The sequence below is a fragment of the Emydura macquarii genome, unplaced genomic scaffold, assembly GCF_026122565.2.
Source record: "Emydura macquarii macquarii isolate MOO-44397 ecotype Brisbane River unplaced genomic scaffold, CSIRO-AGI_Emac_v2 contig_1483, whole genome shotgun sequence".
NCBI lineage: Eukaryota > Metazoa > Chordata > Testudines > Chelidae > Emydura > Emydura macquarii.
The window spans coordinates 26475237-26494383 of NW_027131620.1; the positions used below are offsets into that span (position 1 = coordinate 26475237).

At 54.5% G+C, this 19147-nt stretch overlaps 1 protein-coding gene across 6 annotated transcripts in view; it reads right to left on the bottom strand.

The window, feature by feature from the left end:
• Window positions 1-19147, bottom strand: part of CHD6 (chromodomain helicase DNA binding protein 6) — a 181754-nt gene that overhangs the window by 51237 nt on the left and 111370 nt on the right. For all 6 annotated transcript variants that reach the window (XR_010921037.1, XM_067554519.1, XM_067554520.1 and 3 more), the window contains 4 exons: window positions 18760-18970; window positions 15246-15441; window positions 14378-14542; window positions 12888-13067 (listed from right to left, as the gene is read on the bottom strand). Coding sequence is in view for 5 of the 6 variants with exons in the window: in XM_067554519.1 (XP_067410620.1) it covers window positions 12888-13067; window positions 14378-14542; window positions 15246-15441; window positions 18760-18970 (752 nt within the window). In the remaining variant the exon portion in view is untranslated. The remainder of the gene's footprint in view (window positions 1-12887; window positions 13068-14377; window positions 14543-15245; window positions 15442-18759; window positions 18971-19147) is intronic.

Consider the following 19147-nt stretch of genomic DNA (forward strand, 5'->3'; position numbering starts at 1 on the left):
GCTTACACAGGCTCCTTGCTCTACAGCAGACACCTCAGGAGATGGTTACAGCTCATGTCTGATGGCACCAACATACTGCGCACTGCACCCCCTCTGCCAAGTGGCATGAGCGCACAGCCCAGCAGAGCCAGCCATTGCCCCCATTGCTTCAGAGCGACTCCCACAGAGCCAGTCCTATGTAGCAGGAGGAAGGAGGCAGAAGACGAAGTTACTCACCCTCTTCCAGTGATGATGGTTCTTCGAGATGTGTCCCCCTATGGGTGCTCCACTGTAGGTGTCTGCGCCTCCCTGTGCTACTGATTGGAGAACTTTGGTAGCAATGTCCGTTCAGCCCGCACATGCACTGCTCCTTGCCTGCCACAAGACTAGTCAGTGTGCATGGGAGAATCCTCCTCAGTTCCTTCTCTACTGCAGAGTCATTGACTAGACCTCCAAAGTAGAGGGGAGGAGGGTGAGTCGTGGGGCACACATCTCAAAGAACTACAGTTACTGCACAAGGTGAGTAACTTCATCCTCTTCTTCGAGTTGTGTCCCCATGGGTGCTCCGCTGTAGGTGACTCCCGAGCAGTGCCCACCACTGGAGGCGGGGTCTTTGGAGTTGAGTCTATTATAGATAATAGCACCAGGGCAACCAGTCTGGCATCTGTAGCCAAACCCCTGAGGACGACATAATGTTCTGCAAAGGTATATGCAGATGACCAGGTAGCTGCTTGGCAGATTGCTTATATAGGGATACCCTTGGAGAAGGCAACAGAAGAGGAGACCGATCTCGTAGAGTGCATACATATTGAAGATGGGGGTGCTACATTACACATCTGGTTACAGAGCTTGATACAGTTCAAGACCCATCTGGAGAGTCTTTGAACTGAAATCGCTGTAACCTTTTGACCTATCTGCAATGGAGAGGAAGAGTCTCGGAGATTTTCTGAAAGCTCTTGTTCTCTCCAGATAGAAGGCCCAGGCTTTCCTCACATCAAGCAAATGGAGGATGGCTTCCTTATCCTCTTGATGAGGTTTAAGATAAAAGGTGGGAAACTGAATACGCTGGTTTATGTGAAAAGCGGTTATCACCTTGGGAGTAAACTTTGGATGTGATCTAAGAGTGACTTTGTCAGGTAAGAACACAGTGAAGGGGGGATGTGCCATTAGGGCTTCTGTCTTCCCTAAGCTTCTTGTTGAGGTAATGGTGATCAGGAACACCATCTTCACTGAAAGGTGAGTTAGTGAACAAGTCGCCATGGGTGGTCTCGTCAGTCCTTTTAACACTAGGTTGAGATCCCACTGCGGAGTGGGAAGTCTGTGTTGGGGAAAGAGGCCTTTGAGAAACCTCTTCATGGTTGGATGGGAGAAGATTGAATATTCTTTTACCTGTTGGTGGAAGGCTGCAACTGCTGCTAGGTGAACCTTTAGCGAGCTGACAGAGAGACCCAATTTCTTGAGAGTCAACAGGTAGTCCAGGACTACTGGTAGGGTAGATGTATCTAGGATGATGCATCTAGGGTGATGCCTTTGGGCTGACACCAGATTTGAAACCTTTTCCATTTTTGTTGGTAGTGTGATATAGCGAGGGCAGAAAGCTGTAGGAAAGTGATTTACAGCAGATACGTAAGTCTCAGAATGCTCAGAGCTCTGTTCCCTGCAGATTAGCTGAGTCTCATTGGGGGCAGTTAGGGACCAGTCAGGTGCTCCATAAAAGCCCTCCGCCCCAAACAGACAGGGCATGAGCTGGGAGGAGTAGGAGTGCCGTGCTGTGTGTAGGAGTGCTGAGTTGCAAGGAGGAACAGACCAAAGTGCAGAGATTCTGTGGAGGAACAGGCTGGAGAAAGGTACCAGGCTCAAGAAGCCAGAAGGAGGGGGAAAATTAGCCCAGGGAAAGAGAAGTGCAGTTGGGAACACGGTGCCAGCAGCACCTAGCTGTTTCTCATAGGGCCCCTGGGCTAGGACCCGGAGGAGCGGGTGGGCCCGGGTCCCTACCCCCTCCTCGGGGAAGACGGGGTGACTAGAGACGCCCTGACCCACTACAAGCAACCAAAGCGTGAGACCAGCTAGGGGGAAGTCAGCTGCCTGCCACACGTGGTGTCAGAAGTGGGATTATCACGCAGTGGACTTAAACTGGTGCAGTCCTAACCCACCCCACTCCCAAGATGGAGGATGTGGTCAAGGCCCTGGTGCAAGCCACAGCCGCCCAGCAGGAAGCCACCCGGGTCCAGGCAGTTGCCCAACAGGAAGCTGTACGATTACAGCAAGAAACCAACCGCCTGCTGATGAACCAGGCTGCCCAGGACCGAGCCCTACTCCAGGAGGTGGTAGGCCAGTTGAGAGTCCTGGTGGGGCAGGGCGGCAGCCAAGATGGGGCACGGACTGTACGGGCCAGTCACTACCTCCAAAAAATGACCAGGGAGGACAATGTAGAGGTATACTTCCTGGCATTTGAAAGAACAGTCCTACGGAAGGCCTGGCCCCGAGATCAATGGGCCAGTATCCTTGCCCCTTTCCTGGGAGGAGAGGCCCAGAAGGCCTACTATGATATGGCAGCAGAAGCGGCTGCAGACTACCCCCAGCTGAAGGCTGAAATCCTGGCCCGGTCCAGAGTGACGGTAGCAGTACGAGCCCAGAGATTTCATGAGTGGAGGTACAGGGAGGACAGAGCCCCACGGTCGCAGCTGTTCGACCTAATCCACCTGGCCCGGAAGTGGCTGCGTCCAGAGGCCCTCAGCACCGAGAAGATGTTGGAGCTGCTGGTGATGGACTGATATACGCGGGGGTTACCATCGGACCTCCGAGCCTGGGTTGGACAGAATGACCCCTCTGCCTACGACGAGTTGGTCGCCTTGGTGGAAAGGTAGCTGGCGGCCCGTGAATTGTCCCCGACTCCCCGAGAGAAGACATGGCGGGCACGGAGGCCAGCCCCCAACCCCGGTCCCCGGACTATTGGGAGACCCAGGGGAACAGGGACCGGGACCCAGGACTCTGGGGAACAGCCCAAGGACAGGAAGGAGCTCGGAGGGTGAGGGTTGGGGGACCCGACCAAACAGCCCAAGGCAGAGGGGGGCTGCTAGTCTGAAGTACCGATGCTATGAATGCGGGGAGCTGGGTCACCTAGCTGCCCAGTGCCCCAACCGGGAGGAGCCCATGCAGTGCAACCTGGGAGGTCAGGGGAATGCTGTGGTCTCATCGGCTCGGTAGGGGTTGTTATGGCCCCCCATGGATATATGAGGCCAGTGAAGGTGAATGGCATCATGACCACGGCCCTGGTAGATTCTGGGAGTGCTGTCACGTTGGTCTCGGGAAAATTGGTGGGGCGAGACCAGCTGACCCGGGCCAAAAACACAGGAGTAACCTGCGTGCATGGGACGGTAAATTTCTACCCCTCAGTCCCGGTACAAATTGAGATCCAGGGGAAGATCACCCGGGTGACAGCAGGGGTTGTCCCTAAGCTTCCCTACCCGGTCTTGGTTGGTAGGGATTTTCCCGGGTTTGAGAATTTACTTCCCCCTGTAGAGGCTGAGGCTGAGACTGAGACACAGGCAACCAGTGCTGCTCCTGTGTTTGCTGAATTTGCCCAAGGAGCTGTTTTTACCCCCCGGAAGACACCGGAAGTCCAAGAGGGAGCAGAGGGCAGACAAAAGATTAGGAACCCGAATACTGGCGGGGAACCAGAAAGCTGCCCTGGGTGGTAGGCGAACCTGTTCGGGTAGCCAGGAGGTCACTCAGACTAGTGAGGACCCAGAGGTGGTCCCTAGCACTAGTAGGGGCAACCCCGGGGACGAAAGTGAGGTTGGGCCCCTAGAGGTAGGTCAGTTAGGACCCCTACGGGGGAACTTTGGACAGGACCAGGCCCAGGACCTGTTATACATGAATGTGAGGGAGGAGGTAGCAGAGATTGATGGCGTTCCTGTGGAGGGGAAGACCAAGGGCCCGGGACCCTACTACGTCCTGAAGCGTGACCTACTGTACCGTGTAGCCCAGATACACGGGGAGGAAGATGATCAACTCTTGGTGCCCCGGAAGCACGTGAGGGCCGTTCTAGAGTTGGCCCATAGCCATCTATTCGGGGGACACCTAGGAGCGGATAAGACCCTGGACCGAATCTTGAGGAGATTTTACTGGCCAGGGATACGGGCGGAGGTCCAACGCTACTGCGCCTCCTGCCCAGAGTGCCAGCTGCACAGCCCCCGACCCCACTTGAGGGCCCCATTACTGCCCCTACCCATCATTGGAGTTCCATTTGAAAGGATAGCAATGGACCTGGTAGGGCCACTAGAACGATCAGCACGGGGCTACCGAAGTGTGCTCGTTATCTTAGATTATGCCACCCGATACCCTGAAGCCATTCCATTAAGAAACCCCACATCCAAGGCCATTGCGAAAGAACTGCTCCAGGTCTTTGCCAGGATGGGCATCCCTAAGGAAATCCTAACAGACCAAGGGACCCCGTTCATGTCCAAGTTAATGAGAGATTTATGTACCCTGCTCCACATCCAAGCCTTGCGGACATCAGTGTATCATCCGCAAACAGACGGCCTGGTTGAGAGATTTAATCGTACCCTTAAGAGTATGATACGGAAAGTGGTGGCCCAGGACGGGAAGGATTGGGATGCCCTACTGCCCTACCTGATGTTCGCGATACGGGAAGTTCCCCAGGCGTCCACTGGGTTTTCTCCCTTCGAGTTATTGTATGGTCGCCATCCGCGGGGAATCTTCGATATTGCCAAAGAGGACTGGGAGGAACAGCTCAACTCAGGGAAGAACGTCATTGAGCACGTGACCCAGATGCGGGAGCGGATAGCCCGGGTGACCCCCATAGTGCGAGAACACCTGGAGAAAGCCCAGGAGGCCCAGCGGACCTACTACAACCAACGGGCAAAGGCACGGAGGTTTCAGCCAGGAGAGCGGGTGATGGTGCTGGTGCCCACAGCAGAAAGCAAGCTCCTGGCCAGTTGGCAAGGCCCGTACGAGGTGGTGGAAGCTGTCGGAGAGGTAAACTACAGGGTGAGGCAGCCAGACCGCCGAAAGCCGGTGCTGAAACTGCTGAAAAACTGCTGAAACTGTGGCAAGACTGAGAGGTGTACCTGATCGCCCAAGAGACACCCCCCCAGATAGATGTCCCCCAGAGGGAGGTGGGGATATCCCCCGAGCTAACCCAAGAGCAACAGACGGAGGTCGTTGATATGATCCGATGGAACCAGGACGTATTCTCTAAACAGCCTGGATGGACGATGGCAGTTGAACATCACATCGTCACCAACCCTGGGGTGCGGGTAACGATAAAGCCGTACCGGATACCCGAGGCCAAGAGAGAAGAAATTTGGACAGAAGTGAGAAGGATGCTGGAACTTGGGGTTATCGAGGAGTCCCACAGCCAGTGGTCCAGCCCGATCGTTCTAGTTCCCAAACCCGACGGCACCCTGAGGTTCTGTAATGATTTCAGGAAATTAAATGAGATTTCTAGATTCGATGCCTACCCGATCCCACGCATAGATGAGCTAGTGGACCAGTTGGGCAAGGCTCGATACCTGACCACCCTGGACCTGACCAAGGGCTATTGGCAAATCCCCCTCGCCAAGGATGCTAGAGAGAAGACTGCCTTCTCCATGCCCGATGGCCTGTTTCAGTATACCGTCCTCCCCTTCGGTCTCCATGGGGCCCCCGCAACATTCCAGCAGCTGATGGACAGACTACTGAGACCCCACGCCAAGTATGCTGCCGCCTATCTGGATGATGTGATCATCCATAGCCCCGACTGGGAGACGCACCTGGGGAAAGTAGAGGCGGTGCTCGACACCCTCAGAAAAGCTGGCCTCACTGCAAACCCAGCCAAGTGCGTGATAGGGCTGGCCGAGGCCAAGTACCTGGGGTATGTGGTGGGAAGAGGCCTGGTAAAACCCCAGTGCAACAAGGTAGAGGCCATCCAGGCCTGGCCCCGACCAGTCCGTAAGAAACAGGTTAGGGCATTCTTAGGAATAGTGGGGTACTATCGGAGATTTATCCCCCACTTTGCCACTAGAGCCGGACCTCTGACGGACCTGATGAAGGCTCGGGGCCCGGATATGGTGAAGTGGACTGAGGGAGCGGAAAACGCATTCAGGGATTTGAGGACAGCTCTCTGTAATCAACCAGTGCTCATAGCCCCGGATTTTGACAGGGAGTTTATTCTCCAAACGGATGCCTCAGAGACAGGACTGGGGGCTGTCCTTTCGCAGATCGTAGGCGAAGAGGAGCACCCCCTTATGTATCTGAGCAGGAAACTCCTCCCCAGGGAACAGAAGTACGCGGTCGTCGAGAAGGAGTGCTTGGCGGTTAAATGGGCTATGGAAACGCTCCGATATTATTTACTCGGGAGGAGGTTTACCCTGGTGATGGACCTCGCCCCCCTCAGATGGATGCACACTAACAAAGAAAAAAATGCCAGAGTGACGCGGTGGTTCCTCTCCCTACAGCCTTTTCACTTCCGGGTGCAACATAGGGCTGGAAGTCAACACGGCAACGCAGATGCGCTGTCACGCCAGCACTGCCTCACGTCCCATGTAGCCCAACCCCATGGTGTTGAGCGGGGGGAAGGGGGGGATATGTGATATAGCGAGGGCAGAAAGCTGTAGGAAAGTGATTTACGGCAGATACGTAAGCCTCAGAATGCTCAGAGCTCTGTTCCCTGCAGATTAGCTGAGTCTCGCTGGGGGCAATTAGGAGCAGCTGAGCCAATTAGGGACCAGCCAGGTGCTCCATAAAAGCCCCCCACCGCAAACAGACAGGGCATGAGCTGGGAGGAGTAGGAGTGCCGTGCTGTGTGTAGGAGTGCTGAGTTGCAAGGAGGAACAGACCAAAGTGCAGAGATTCTGTGGAGAAACAGGCTGGAGAAAGGTACCAGGCTCAAGAAGCCAGAAGGAGGGGGAAAATTAGCCCAGGGGAAGAGAAGTGCAGTTGGGAACACGGTGCCAGCAGCACCTAGCTGCTTCTCATAGGGCCCCTGGGCTGTGACCCGGAGGAGCGGGTGGGCCCGAGTCCCTACGCCCTCCTCGGGGAAGAAGGGGTGACTAGAGACGCCCTGACCCACTACAAGCAACCAAAGCGTGAGACCCGCTAGGGGGAAGTCGGCTGCCTGCCACAGTAGGTACGACGAGTAGCTCCTTTCCCACTGTGTAACAGCACCTCCTGTACCTCTTCAGAACATGATGTCTCTATGCGCTGGAACCACGCAGAAGCCAGGATTTAAGTCACAGAATCCGCAGGTTGGGATGGAGAGTGCATCTCTCATTCTGCGATAGCAGGTACTGAGTGATTGGAAGGGTCATTGGTGGACATATTGTTAGCTGTGCCAGGTAAGGGTACCATGTCTGCCTGGGCCAGGTAGGAGCAAGCAGTATGATGTTTGTTTTCTCTCTTTGCACCTTCAACATGACTTTCAGAATTAGAAGGAATGAGGAAAAGGTATAAAGAAGATTTTTGTCCCATGAGAGGAGGAGAGCGTCCTCCATGGAGTGTCCTCTGATCCTCACTCTGGAGCAGTACTAAGGACATTTCTTGTTCCTGTAAGTAGCGAACAGGTCTACTGTTGGCATCCCTCATTGCTGGAATATGTCGTATAGGATCACAGAATTTATTTCCTATTCATGGTCGAGTGGAATTTGCAGCTGTTGTGTTGTGCACTCCCAGGTAGGCAGGCTGCTGATATTATGGCATTGTGGGAAATGCACCAGTTCCATAGCTTTAGTGCTTCATGCACAGGGAGTGTGATCTGGCACTTCCCTGATGGTATGTAATACATGCAGGCCACATTGTCCGCCATGACTCGTGTGCGTCTTCGATCAGTGGCAGAAAGTGAGCATACGCGTTCCTGACCACTCTGAGCTCAAGCAAGTTGATGCAAAGGCACACCTCGGATGGCGACCATTTGCCCAGTGGTGTGAGACCATTGAGATGCGCACCCCATCCTATGAGGGATGCATCGGTGATCAGGAATAACGATGGGGAAGGCTGAACAAATGGGATACCTGTAAATATTTGTACTGGGTCTTTCCACCAGTCCAAGGTTTGCTTGACCTTGGTGGGCACTGATGATAATTTGTTTATGATGTCTCTGTTTGGCCTGTAAACTGACCCATACCAGGCTTGGAGGTATCTCATGCGTAGTCTGGCATGAACTATGACTGATATGCCTGTGGCCATATGCCCCAAGAGCTGGAGGCAATGTCTGGCTGAAATCTGGGGGCTGGATTGTACTGTCTCTACCAGCGTGGAGAGGCTGAGGAATCTGATGTGGGAGAAGCACCTTTACCTGAAAGGAGTCGAGGTCAGCTCCTATGAATTCTAGTCTTTGTACCAGTGTTAATGTCGATTTTTGTGCATTGATTTGTAGGCCCAGATTCTGGAACAGGTTCAGTGTAGTCAGGGTGACTCGCCGGACTTTGGCAAAGGAACGTGCCCTGAGAAGGCAGTCATCCAGGTAAGGATAAACCATGATGCCCTGAGAGCATAAGTGGGCTGCCACTATCGAGAGGACCTTGGAGAATACCCTGGGGGCTGAGGAGAGGCCGAAAGGGATTACTCTGTATTGGTAGGGGTCTTGGCCAAGCGTGAACCTGAGATACCATCTGTGACTCAGTATGATGGAAATGTGGAAGTACGCATCTTGAGAACCAATCTCCTTTCTTTAATGTTTGAATTGTTGTTGAACTTCAGCACTTTGATATATCTGTTGAGTGCTCTGAGGTCCAGTATGGGTCTCCAATCTCTCTTTCTCTTTGGTATTAGAAGTAGCAAGAGTAGAAGCCTTTAGATGTGCAGGCACAGACTCTATGGCTCCTACTCTGAGGAGATGGTTTATCTCCTGAAGTAGCAAACTTTCATGAGAAGGGTCCCTGAAGAGAGCCAGGAAAGGGTGTTTGGGAGGCGAAATAGATGGTATATCCATCATGGATGATCTCCAGAACTCATTTGTCAGAGGCTATCTGTTCCCAGATGCTGTGGAACAGGGGAAGACAGCCTCTGAAGGGATGGGTGGGGTTTTCCAGCGTAAGATGAAGAGAAAGTTCTACGGGCATCTCGACCGATCCATTAAAATTGCCTCTTCAAGGTTGAGGGGTGGAAGGAAGTTGGTTAAGATCCTGACTGCTTTCGCCTGAAGAACCTAGGTTTCTTCCTCTGCAACTAGTAAGATCTCTGAGACAAGTACTGGGATAAATATTGAGGGTATTTTGATGAGCGGGGCTTAAATAGTGGCTGAGGGCTGAATTTTCTTTTGTAAGCTGGAGTATAGATCCAAGAGACCCAAGAGCTGTCCTAGAATTCTTCAACATGTGAAGGGATATGTTGGTCTTCTCAGCAAATAACTTCATTACTTCAAAAGGAAGGTCCTTCACCATAGTTTGGACTTCTTTAGGGAAGCTAGATAAATGAAGCCACAAAGCCCATTTAATCAAAATGGTCATGGAAGTCGAGCATGCTGCCGTGTCAGCCGCATTTCATGAGGACTGGAGGGGCATTTAAGCCTCCAGTTGGCCCTCATTGACTATGGCCTTGAATTGTTCCTTGTGAGAATCAGGAAGTTGCTCAATAAAGGAACCAAGTTTCGTGTAGTTCCAGTAGTCAGATTGTTAACAAGGCTTGGTAGTTTGCTATGTGGAACTGGAGGGTGGCTGAGGAATATGCCTTCCTGCCAAACAGATCCAGGCGTTTCTAGTCCCGGTCATAAAAGGTGAATTTGAACTGATGCTGGCAGCCCTTAGAGTTGACTTCATCCACAATGATTGAATTGGGAAAAGAGAAACTCCGTGTCCTTTGCCGGCACAGAATACTTTTTTTTCCGCCCGCTTGCATGTTGGCGGGACTGATGCAGGGGTCTGCCATATGAGTTTGGTAGGGTCCAGGAGTTCCTCATTAATAGGGAGGGACACTCTGGTGGAGGTGGAGGAATGTAAAATATCCACCAGCTTGTGGCAAGACTCAGCCACCTCCTCTAATGGTATCTGCAGGGCTTCTGCCATCCTCTGCGCCAAGTCCTGGAATAATCTGAAACCATCAGCCATAGACAATGGAGGGGGTATCACCGTGTCCATCTGGTGATGACTACAAGAAGTGGGCTTGAGGAGGGACTTCCTCCTCCACCTCAGCGTCTACCTCCTCCCATGCCTGTCTCCTCATTTAATGGTATGCCACAATAGAGGCATGGGAGGCTTGTGGCCTCTGAGCCTGCTAAGGGTCCCAGTATGGCCACTGTGATGGGGCCCGGTGGTTTGTACCACAGCTGACCAAATCAAGGAAGCTGTGGATCAAGGGGATGATAAGCCTGATGTCCACAGTGAAACTGAGCTCCATTTGGCAAATGAGAAGAGTGGCGGGAACCCGCGTCCTCTAGTTCACTTTCTGACACCAATGATGAGAAAGGCAGTGCGTGGCAGGAAGATGTTGGCAAGTCCAGGGCTCTGGGTGAACTTTGTATTGGGGCCCTGGTATTGAGTAGAGGTGAGTTCGGTGTGTTTGACCCTGAAAGATCCGTTATGCACTGGAAACCCAGCAGTGCAGATGCTGTTGGTACTGGAGGTGGTTGTTGGTGCCAAGATGCTTGCATTGAAGGGGTCGGCGATAAGGACTTGGTAACGAGGTTTGTCGGTGCCTGGTACATCAGCGTTGGTACTGATGCCAACAACCATACCGACAGAGACTTCCTTGGGATGGATCTTTTGTGCTTTTTACACCTCCATGGTACTGGTGCTTCTTTGCCTGTGCCCATTGGGTCTTTAGGCAGTCTAACTTGCTCCATGGGTTCAGGACAGCATGTGCCCTGGGTACCACATCTAGATGGTCTCAGTGCCCTTGGTACCAATGATACTGATCGAGCTGGAGTTCGTTTTTGGCTCGATCAGGGCTTGCAATGGGGACTCAAAGACCTTTCCTTAGAGACCTTACATGAGTGGCTTGTCTCCCTGGGCTCACCTTCCTTCAAAGTAGAGGGTTGCAGGGAAAACTCTTGCTGGGATTCCGGAGGTTGAAGGAATGACTCCCTCAGTAGGAGTTTGAGTTTTAGCTCTCTGTCTTTCCTGGATCTGGGCTTCAGTTGCTGACACAAGCCACATTTTTGGGGAATGTGCTTCACTCCCAGGCAGCGAACACACTGTGCATGTCTGTCACTCACTGGGATAGAGTCCTTGCAACTGAGGCACTTTTTGAAGCCCAAGGAGCCAGGTATACCCTTGTCCAGGGGGTTCCCTCCCACCAAGGTGGGTGGGAGACAAGCCCTTTTCTTTTTTTTTAGGCACGGCCAAATAAAATACAAACAAAGTGACAAAGAAAAATCTTAAAGGGAAGTGGGAAATTCTAAAAGAGTGAACGATCCATGAACAGACAGCTCTAGCTCCGGCTCTAGCTGGGGCAGTTGAGGAGGAGCTGAGGAAGGTTCACCCACACATACTAGCTGGCCTCGTAGCAATCGAGGAGCAGCGCACGCAAAGGCTGAACAGACACTGCTACAAAGTTCTCCAATCAGCAGCATAGGGGCGCGTAGGAACACCTCCAGTGGGGCACCCGTAAGAACACTACTCAAAGAAGGATCAGGCCATTGGGGTCTAAGAATGGACACTGTGCTGGTGTCTCTGCTCCATGAACACAGAGAGGGCAGCACCGCAAGAGTAACAGGGCCCTGCATCTCCAGAGTGCTTGCAGCCTGGCTATCAAGTGTGAGTATGCTGCTGCTCTGCACACACAGTTCAGATGGCAGCAGGGGATCCACAGGGCGGACAGACACACAGATGCTGTACAGATGGCAGCACAGGGTCCCAAGGGGTTGAAAAAAACCCACAGGCGCTGTGCAGATGGCAGCAGGGGATCCCTGGGGCATACAAACCCACAGGCGCTGTGCAGATAGTAGCCCAGGGTTCTATGAGATGGACAGACCCGCAGATGCTGTATTGACAGCAGCACGGGGTTCCACGGGACAGGGGGTGAATAGACTCCAGATCAAATGTGCTCAGGCCCCCAGGACAAGGTCAGCCCTGCAAACTCATCTGGGATCTGTGATAGAAGCACGGCTTTTTCCTTCTTACACATCCTCCCCCACAACAGACGGCACAGGCCTGGCTCTGCCCTGAGGGACCCAATGCAGTTGATCCAGCTGGGGAGGCCCACAGCTGGCCCTGCCATTGGGATGCAGCTGTCAATCACTAGAAGGAGCAGACTCCAGCTCCCTCCCCAGGGCTTATAGTCAGCTTATAGTCAAAACTACAGAGTAGCAGCATTTCCCAGGGGGTTCCTGAAGCAGGGGAAAGGAACTGCCCAAGCTGGAAGCAGAGCTGAGAACAGAAGCTCCAAGTCCCACTCTAACCATTCGAGAATACTCCTGTGCACAGAATGGATCGTCCAGACACCGTGAGGAATGCCAGCCTTTGCATGCCATCCTGCAAGAGTCTGGGAATGGCGCCACAGGAGACATCCAGCCTGGGTGAACTGGGCAGAAGCCAAGCTGAGCTGCTCACATGGCCATCCATCACTGCCACAGGCTGGCCATCGCATTTCCTCCTACTCTGATAACCAGTGGAGCTGGTTGGCGTTCCCATCCAGCTCCCTCCCGTGATGCCCCGCTTTCTCTACTAGCTGGACTCAGCTTGTGACCTCAGCCCACCCTTGGAGTGCCAGCCTGCCAGCAGGTCCACGCAGGGCAATGGGCCCAGCAGGATTCTACCGGACAAAGCAGCTGGTCAGCAACAGGGGGCACAGGCCGCACTGACACACAGACCTTGCCAGGCACTCACAGGGGAGGTCAGAAGGCAACAGGCCATGCTGAGAGCAGGGGGTTAAAGATGTCTATGTTTCATCTGCTGTGTCGCATCCCAAGGCACCCCACTCTCGCCCAGGCCCCAGCAGGCAGACGGCTCCACAGGCAGAGCGCACAGCACCTTGGCAAAAGTGGAGCCCTTCCCCTCCGACTGGATAGTGATCGTCTGGGTTCTGCGCTGCAGGATCTGATCAATATCTTCCTCGCAGAACTTGGAGCCTTCATCTTCCTCGTCCATTAAAGCCCCGTACGCTCCTTTTCGTAGCAAGTCCTCGACCTCCATCTTTGAGAGCTGCTGCACCTGCACAAGACACAGGACGTTGGCACCAGTACCAGCTGCCCCAGGGTGGAGTGGGGCTAGACTGGGAGCGCAGGCATGGGGAACAGAGCCCCCCCCGGCCGTGTCCTATGGAGGGTGCAAGGCCCTGAGCCAGTTCTGTAAGGCAGAGGCTTCTAAGAGCCTCAAAGCCCAGCGCTAATTGGAACTGCAGAGCACCTCCCTGCAGAGGGTGCCCGGGAGCTGCAAAAGCCTACAGTGATTCTGTGCTAGACTGTGGCTGAATGCCCCCAGGCCCCCCTGCCCCCTCGCTCCTGACCCCACAGGATCTCCTGGGCAAGGTCCAACAAACACACCAAGGGTAAGTGAGGCGAAGGGCTAGACAGAATGACAGCCCCTCTGCCTGGCTGTACTCCGGAACTGCTGTTAACGCAGCTGCCCTTCCCAGCAGGGCTCGGCAGCTCCCTGTGGGTTAGGAATAATTCAGTCAAACAGAGAGACTTCCCCTTCTCCACATTGGAACCTGGCCCTTCTACCCCCCACACCCAGACCTCTTTTGTCTCTCCAGGAGTCAGTGCCTCCTATCACACTGGTGTGCTGGATCTTTAAGCTATCTTATGATGCTATGGCAATCGGCAACCCCTGCTGGTCAGAGTGCTAGAGCCACCTGGGCCCAGCAACCACCACCGCGTGCCTTCTGCTCTCTCACAGGCTACAAGCAGGCAGCACTCAACAGCAATGCTTAGTATCGATAGCCAGGGCACAAGGCACCTTTGGGTACACTCAGATCCATCAATGTGGGATCTCGGTGCCCCCAGGACCCTTCACATGAGGAGACCTAGAATAGGCTCAAAACTCAGTCCTTAATGGACATTCAGCCATCCAGAGCCACCATGAAATCTTGTGGGCTTGGAAGCCTCTGCTCAGGGCCAGCCAATAGTGAGACAAGCAAGGAACTGTGCACGCTCTAGAACTGGGATAGCGAGGGCTGCAGGCCAGGCCTGAGGGGCACTGGCAGAGCTGGAGGGACCGGGCTGGATGCGGCAGGGCAGGATTGACGTCCCTGTTGGAGGTGCCTGACACCTGCCTGCAGTGCGAGAGGCTGGCTCCTCTGTCAGTGACACGGATCCTCACCAGGGTCTGCATGAAGCCTCGGCTCCATGCATTCAACCATGGTGTGTGGGCAGGAGAGTGGGATCCATCCTGCACTATGGGCCACAGGCCTGCTCCAGCGGCTCAGCCCTGCACCCACTTGGGGAAATGCTGCAAGGAGCAGCAGAGGCACAGAGCCTTCCTGTGGCCCCAGCCCCCAGCCAGGAGGGCGGGCAGCCTACCCCATTGGTGCTGCCTTTGCGATTGATGTCCTGCAGCACGGCCTTGTCCAGGCCCAGCTTGAGGCTGGCCTTGTCGAACATCTCACGCTCGTAGGAGTTCCTGGTGATGAGGCGATAAACCTTCACCGCCTTGCTCTGCCCAATCCGGTGGCAGCGTGCCTGCGCCTGGGGCAGCAAAGGTCACAGTGTCAAACATGGCATGCGGGCAGCACAGGGGAGCCAGTACAGGAGTCTAGGGCACAACGGGCTAGCCCAGCCCCCACCCCTGTCCGGAGCACAACAGGCAAAGCCCAGTCCCTGCCCTCACAAGGTGTCCTAGCACTGATCTGAAGGGCTCATGCTGAAAGAGCCTCTGGCCAATCAGCCTCAGCCCCCCTAGCTGAGCTGGCCACCAGGGGGCAGTGAGTGCCATGTGGGGGTGATGCAGAGGCCTGCACACTAGGGTCTAGACTCAGACCCCCTGCACCTGAGCTGCCCTCCCCTGGTGCTTCCACTCACTGCAGTGCAGACCACCCTGAAGTCAGGGAGTTCTCAGTGACCGACTCCACATCGTATCCACCTTGGACTATGCTGGAGCAGGGACCGAAGGGGGGGGGGGGGGGGAGGTTCTGTCCTGCCCCCAACCCCCTAGAACAGCTGCTCCTTACTGTGCTGCACTCTGCTCTGACTGCCTGGGCTTGCATTCTTTAACTGGCCCCAGGAACAGGGAGTGTCCCGTCCCGTGATCCCATTGGCTGGCCCAGCGATGGGTGAGGCCCCATCCCATGGTCCCACTGGTGGGTACACAACACTTCTGCAATAATAAGCACCATTATTCATGTGACCCCAGGCACCCCGCCAACACCATCACGGCCCTGCTCCCTGATACCTGGAGGTCGTTCTGCGGATTCCAGTCCGAATCGAAGATGATGCAGGTGTCGGCAGCTGTGAGGTTAATGCCCAGGCCTCCCGCCCTGGTGCACAAGAGGAAGACAAAGCGATCTGAGTCTGGCTTGCAGAAGCGATCGATGGCAGCTTGGCGCAGGTTCCCGCGCACCCGCCCGTCGATGCGCTCGTAGGTGTATCTGTTCAGACAGGGAATGGGGGATACGTTAGAGTATGGGTCACCATACCACCCGCACCATGTGGAGTGGGGCATCTCCAGTCTCTGCCATCCCAGCTCCTGGTGCTGCAGGATGCCAGCTGTCAGACTCAGAGCTGCTATGGCAGCTCCAGCACACCCATTCAATGCAAGCACAAGGACTCCAGCTCCCCTGCTGCTTCGCAATGTGGGCAGTCAATCCCACGTGGCCCAGGGGCCTCAAGGCTGTACACTATGTGCCCTCCTGCCCTGAGAGAGAGGAAGCCACCTGCAAGCTCATGGCTGTGCCATTCTGGAGAGACAGGGCCAGAGGCTGCTCCTTGTCAGAAACCTGTGCAGGAGCTTGCGCTCCTCAGAGCTCTGGCCTGCATTCCCAGGAGGCCAACAGGAGCCAAACTACAACGGGGAGCCATGGACCAGGCTATCAGACCCTATGGCCCTCCCCTGCTTGGTCCCAACCCCTCCTCGGGGGAAACGTTCTGCAGGGTTCCCCCTCCCCAAGGTTCCCCCATAGGGAGGCAGCATGTACCTGCCAACTCCAACCCAGTGCAGAGTGGGTGTTTGTGGCTGGGGATGCTCTGCTCTGCTCTGCTGGTCACAATGGATGGGTGTAACTGTGTATTGTTTAATGTAAAGTATGTCATGTAAGATGTTTTTGGAATGTTCATGACATACTGAACATTATTGTTGTAGTAATAATACACGTTTGTTGCAATGTTAAGTGTATGGTTATGAGGCTTTGCCTATGTGATATGCCCAAAGATGTCACTCATGGCTTGAGACAGATCCAAGCAAGACTCTCTGAGCAGAGGGACAGTTCGCACCTCATTAAGGCTGATATAGAACAAACCCAGCTCAGCATTCCAGGAACAAAGGACTGGCGTAGATGTCAACAAAGGAGCTCACTGACTCAGGCATGGATGGAACCATACATGGACATTGTTTGTCACCTGACCCTGAAGAAGGGGGGCAAAGCCCCAGATGGGAGAAGGAACATGTTAAAAAGGAGAGACATTTTGTTGCTCCCTCTCTCTTCCACCTCCTTCTACAAACACAAACAAGCAACTGAAGTGCTGACTAAATGGGGGAGCCTGTCTGAAAAGAAGTCAGCCAGCCTGTGTGAGAATCATCTGAGTTTGTAAGGTTGCTGAAAGTGTTAAGCTTAATTTATAATGCATTTTGCTTTTTGTTTTCTCTTGATCAAATCTGACTTGCTTTCCTCTAATTTATAATCACTTAAAATCCTTCTGTAGTTTAATAAATGTGTTTATTTCACTTAAAGCAGTGCATTTGGTTTAAGGTGTGCTGGAGATGCCATTTGAAGTAAAAAGGCTGGTGCATATCAATTTCTTTGTTAAACTGATGAACATATGAGCTTGCAGTGTTCAGTGGGCAGCACTGAACATTCTAAGATGAAAGTTCCTAGGGTTGCATCTGGGACTGGGGATATTGGCCGGCTAGAAGTGTGCACTCACTGAGTTGCTTGCTGGAGTCTGTGCGTGAAACGCCCAGGAGTGGGAGTTCTCACAGCAAAGCAGAGTAGGACGGGCTCCAGGAGTGAAGGATTCAGGTGACACAGCGATTCACCAGTCCAGATTACACTAGGGGAATGTCACAATGGGACCTCCTGTATCAGTGCTGACCAATGGACGTCCTGCGGATTGAACAGCCCGTATAGCCTGGGCTCCCCATCCGGAGCCAGATTTCTCTCTTTGTGGCAGCAGGATCACCAAAAACCATGCTGGCTCAGAACTCAGCCACAAGGCTCCCATGGGCTGGGGGGAGGAGCAATTGGCACACGTGAGCCTTAACCCACAAGATCCTGTCTCCAGCCAGACACTCCCAGGACGGACCGACAGACACAAAGACAGGCCAAGGTATGCCCAGGGAACGATGTGCTAAGATCTCCGGGGGAGCCAGCACTGAGGGGGCTCTCCAGTGAAGATACTGCACAGTAAGAGCAGGCCCTCCACACTCACCATTGGGGCAGACGGTAGTGAGGCTCCTTGGGAATACTGGCTAGCCAGGGCCAGACCCATCCGCATCCCCATCCCCACTCCACGCACACTGACGGCACAAAGCCCAGGGAAAGCTGGCCCAAGAGGCACATGGATCCCCGCAGGATAAGAACAGAATGGAAGAGCCAACTCCTTTGTGGCTCTGGCACAGCAGGCACGGGCAGGGTCCTGAGACTGCTGTGATATGTGCTGGGGGAAGTAGACAGGGCTGTGCGGGGCCTTTCCCCACAGCCCGCAGGCTGCACTGAGCACAGTTCGGCTGCTCCCCCCAGATCGGGATCATCACACATTTTAAACTACTCTCAGTCCTCACTGGCAGTGACTTTGACCCCAACTCTTGCTTATTGAACCCAGCTCTAGTGATTTCTCCGACCCCAGCTCACCAACTACCATCCCTGACGTGAGGACCCCAACCCAGCTGTGACTACTAGGCTAGACTGCATACATTCCAGTCCCTTACAGTGGACAAGGCAGGGTGTGAGCAGGGTGGGTGAGAGTTGTGGGCAGCACAGGGCGGCGCAAGAGGGGCTGGACTGGTTGATCCATGTAAATAAGAGAGCAGCATTTCTAAGCCTTTTCCTGCCACTTCTCAGCTCCCAGCCAAAGCCCAGCATGAAAGCAATTGGAGAGAATGTGGCCATGGCAGCTACAAAGGGGGGCTGGAGATGGGCAGAGACGGGGGCAGGAGTAGTGATCTATTCAGCTACCGAGACACCCAGGATCTCCCTCAGAGCACCTGGGACCAGCCTCGACACTCAAGTGTCACCCCAATCTACTGCCACCCTCCGCAGTCTCCCACGTGGCTCTTGCCAGGAGCTCCCCACCATAGTCACAGTGGAGCCAGGCCAGGCTGAGTGCTTACTCAGCGGTGCTGGGAGCACACCAGAGCCCAGCACACTATGCACGTCTGTTCAGTGGCCCCCGAGGGAGTTGCAGGCTGGCACAGAGGAGGGAGCCCCAGCTGGTTAGGCGGCGTGGAGGGGCTAAGAGGCTGGGGTGGGTGAGTTGAGGATGGAGTAAGGAAGAGGAGGCTGCTGAGGGCCAGGTGAGCAGCACATGTCGAAGGAGGAAAGCAGCTGTGACCTGGCTGGAGCTAGCTGGGTCCCTCCAACCCCAGGCAGCAGCACTGCATCGAGATCAGGGCCTGGCCAAGCTCTCCTGGATTTGTCTCCCAGCCTGTTCTAAGTGGGCAGGGTGGGCCGAGAGAGCATGTGCGCACTGAGCTGCACAGACAGCAGGGCATGGGGGAGTGGGGAGTACCAGGCCTCGCAGGCTGTACTCACCGCCTCTGGATGAGATAGTCCTCCAGGATGTCCAGACAGCGCACCATCTGGGAGAAGATCAGCACCTTGTGCCCACCAGCGATCAGCTTGGGCAGCAGCTTGTCAATCAGTACCAGCTTGCCAGCCGCCTGGATCATGGCCTGCAGCTGGAAGTCCAGCGCCTCTGGGCTGTGCGTCTTGCGGAAATCTTCCAGGATTTTCTCCTCTGCCCCTGCAAAGCAGGAGGGGAAATCAGTGCTGGCCGGAGCTATGACCTGTCTGCATCTGCCTTAGCCCAGCTCTCCACTGTCACACATCATGGGGGAGCAGGTGCCAGCTGCTGCCAGAGCCAGGCCTGACACCTCAGCTGGCTGGTCTAGGAAGCTGGTAAGTGGGCAGAACTACAGCG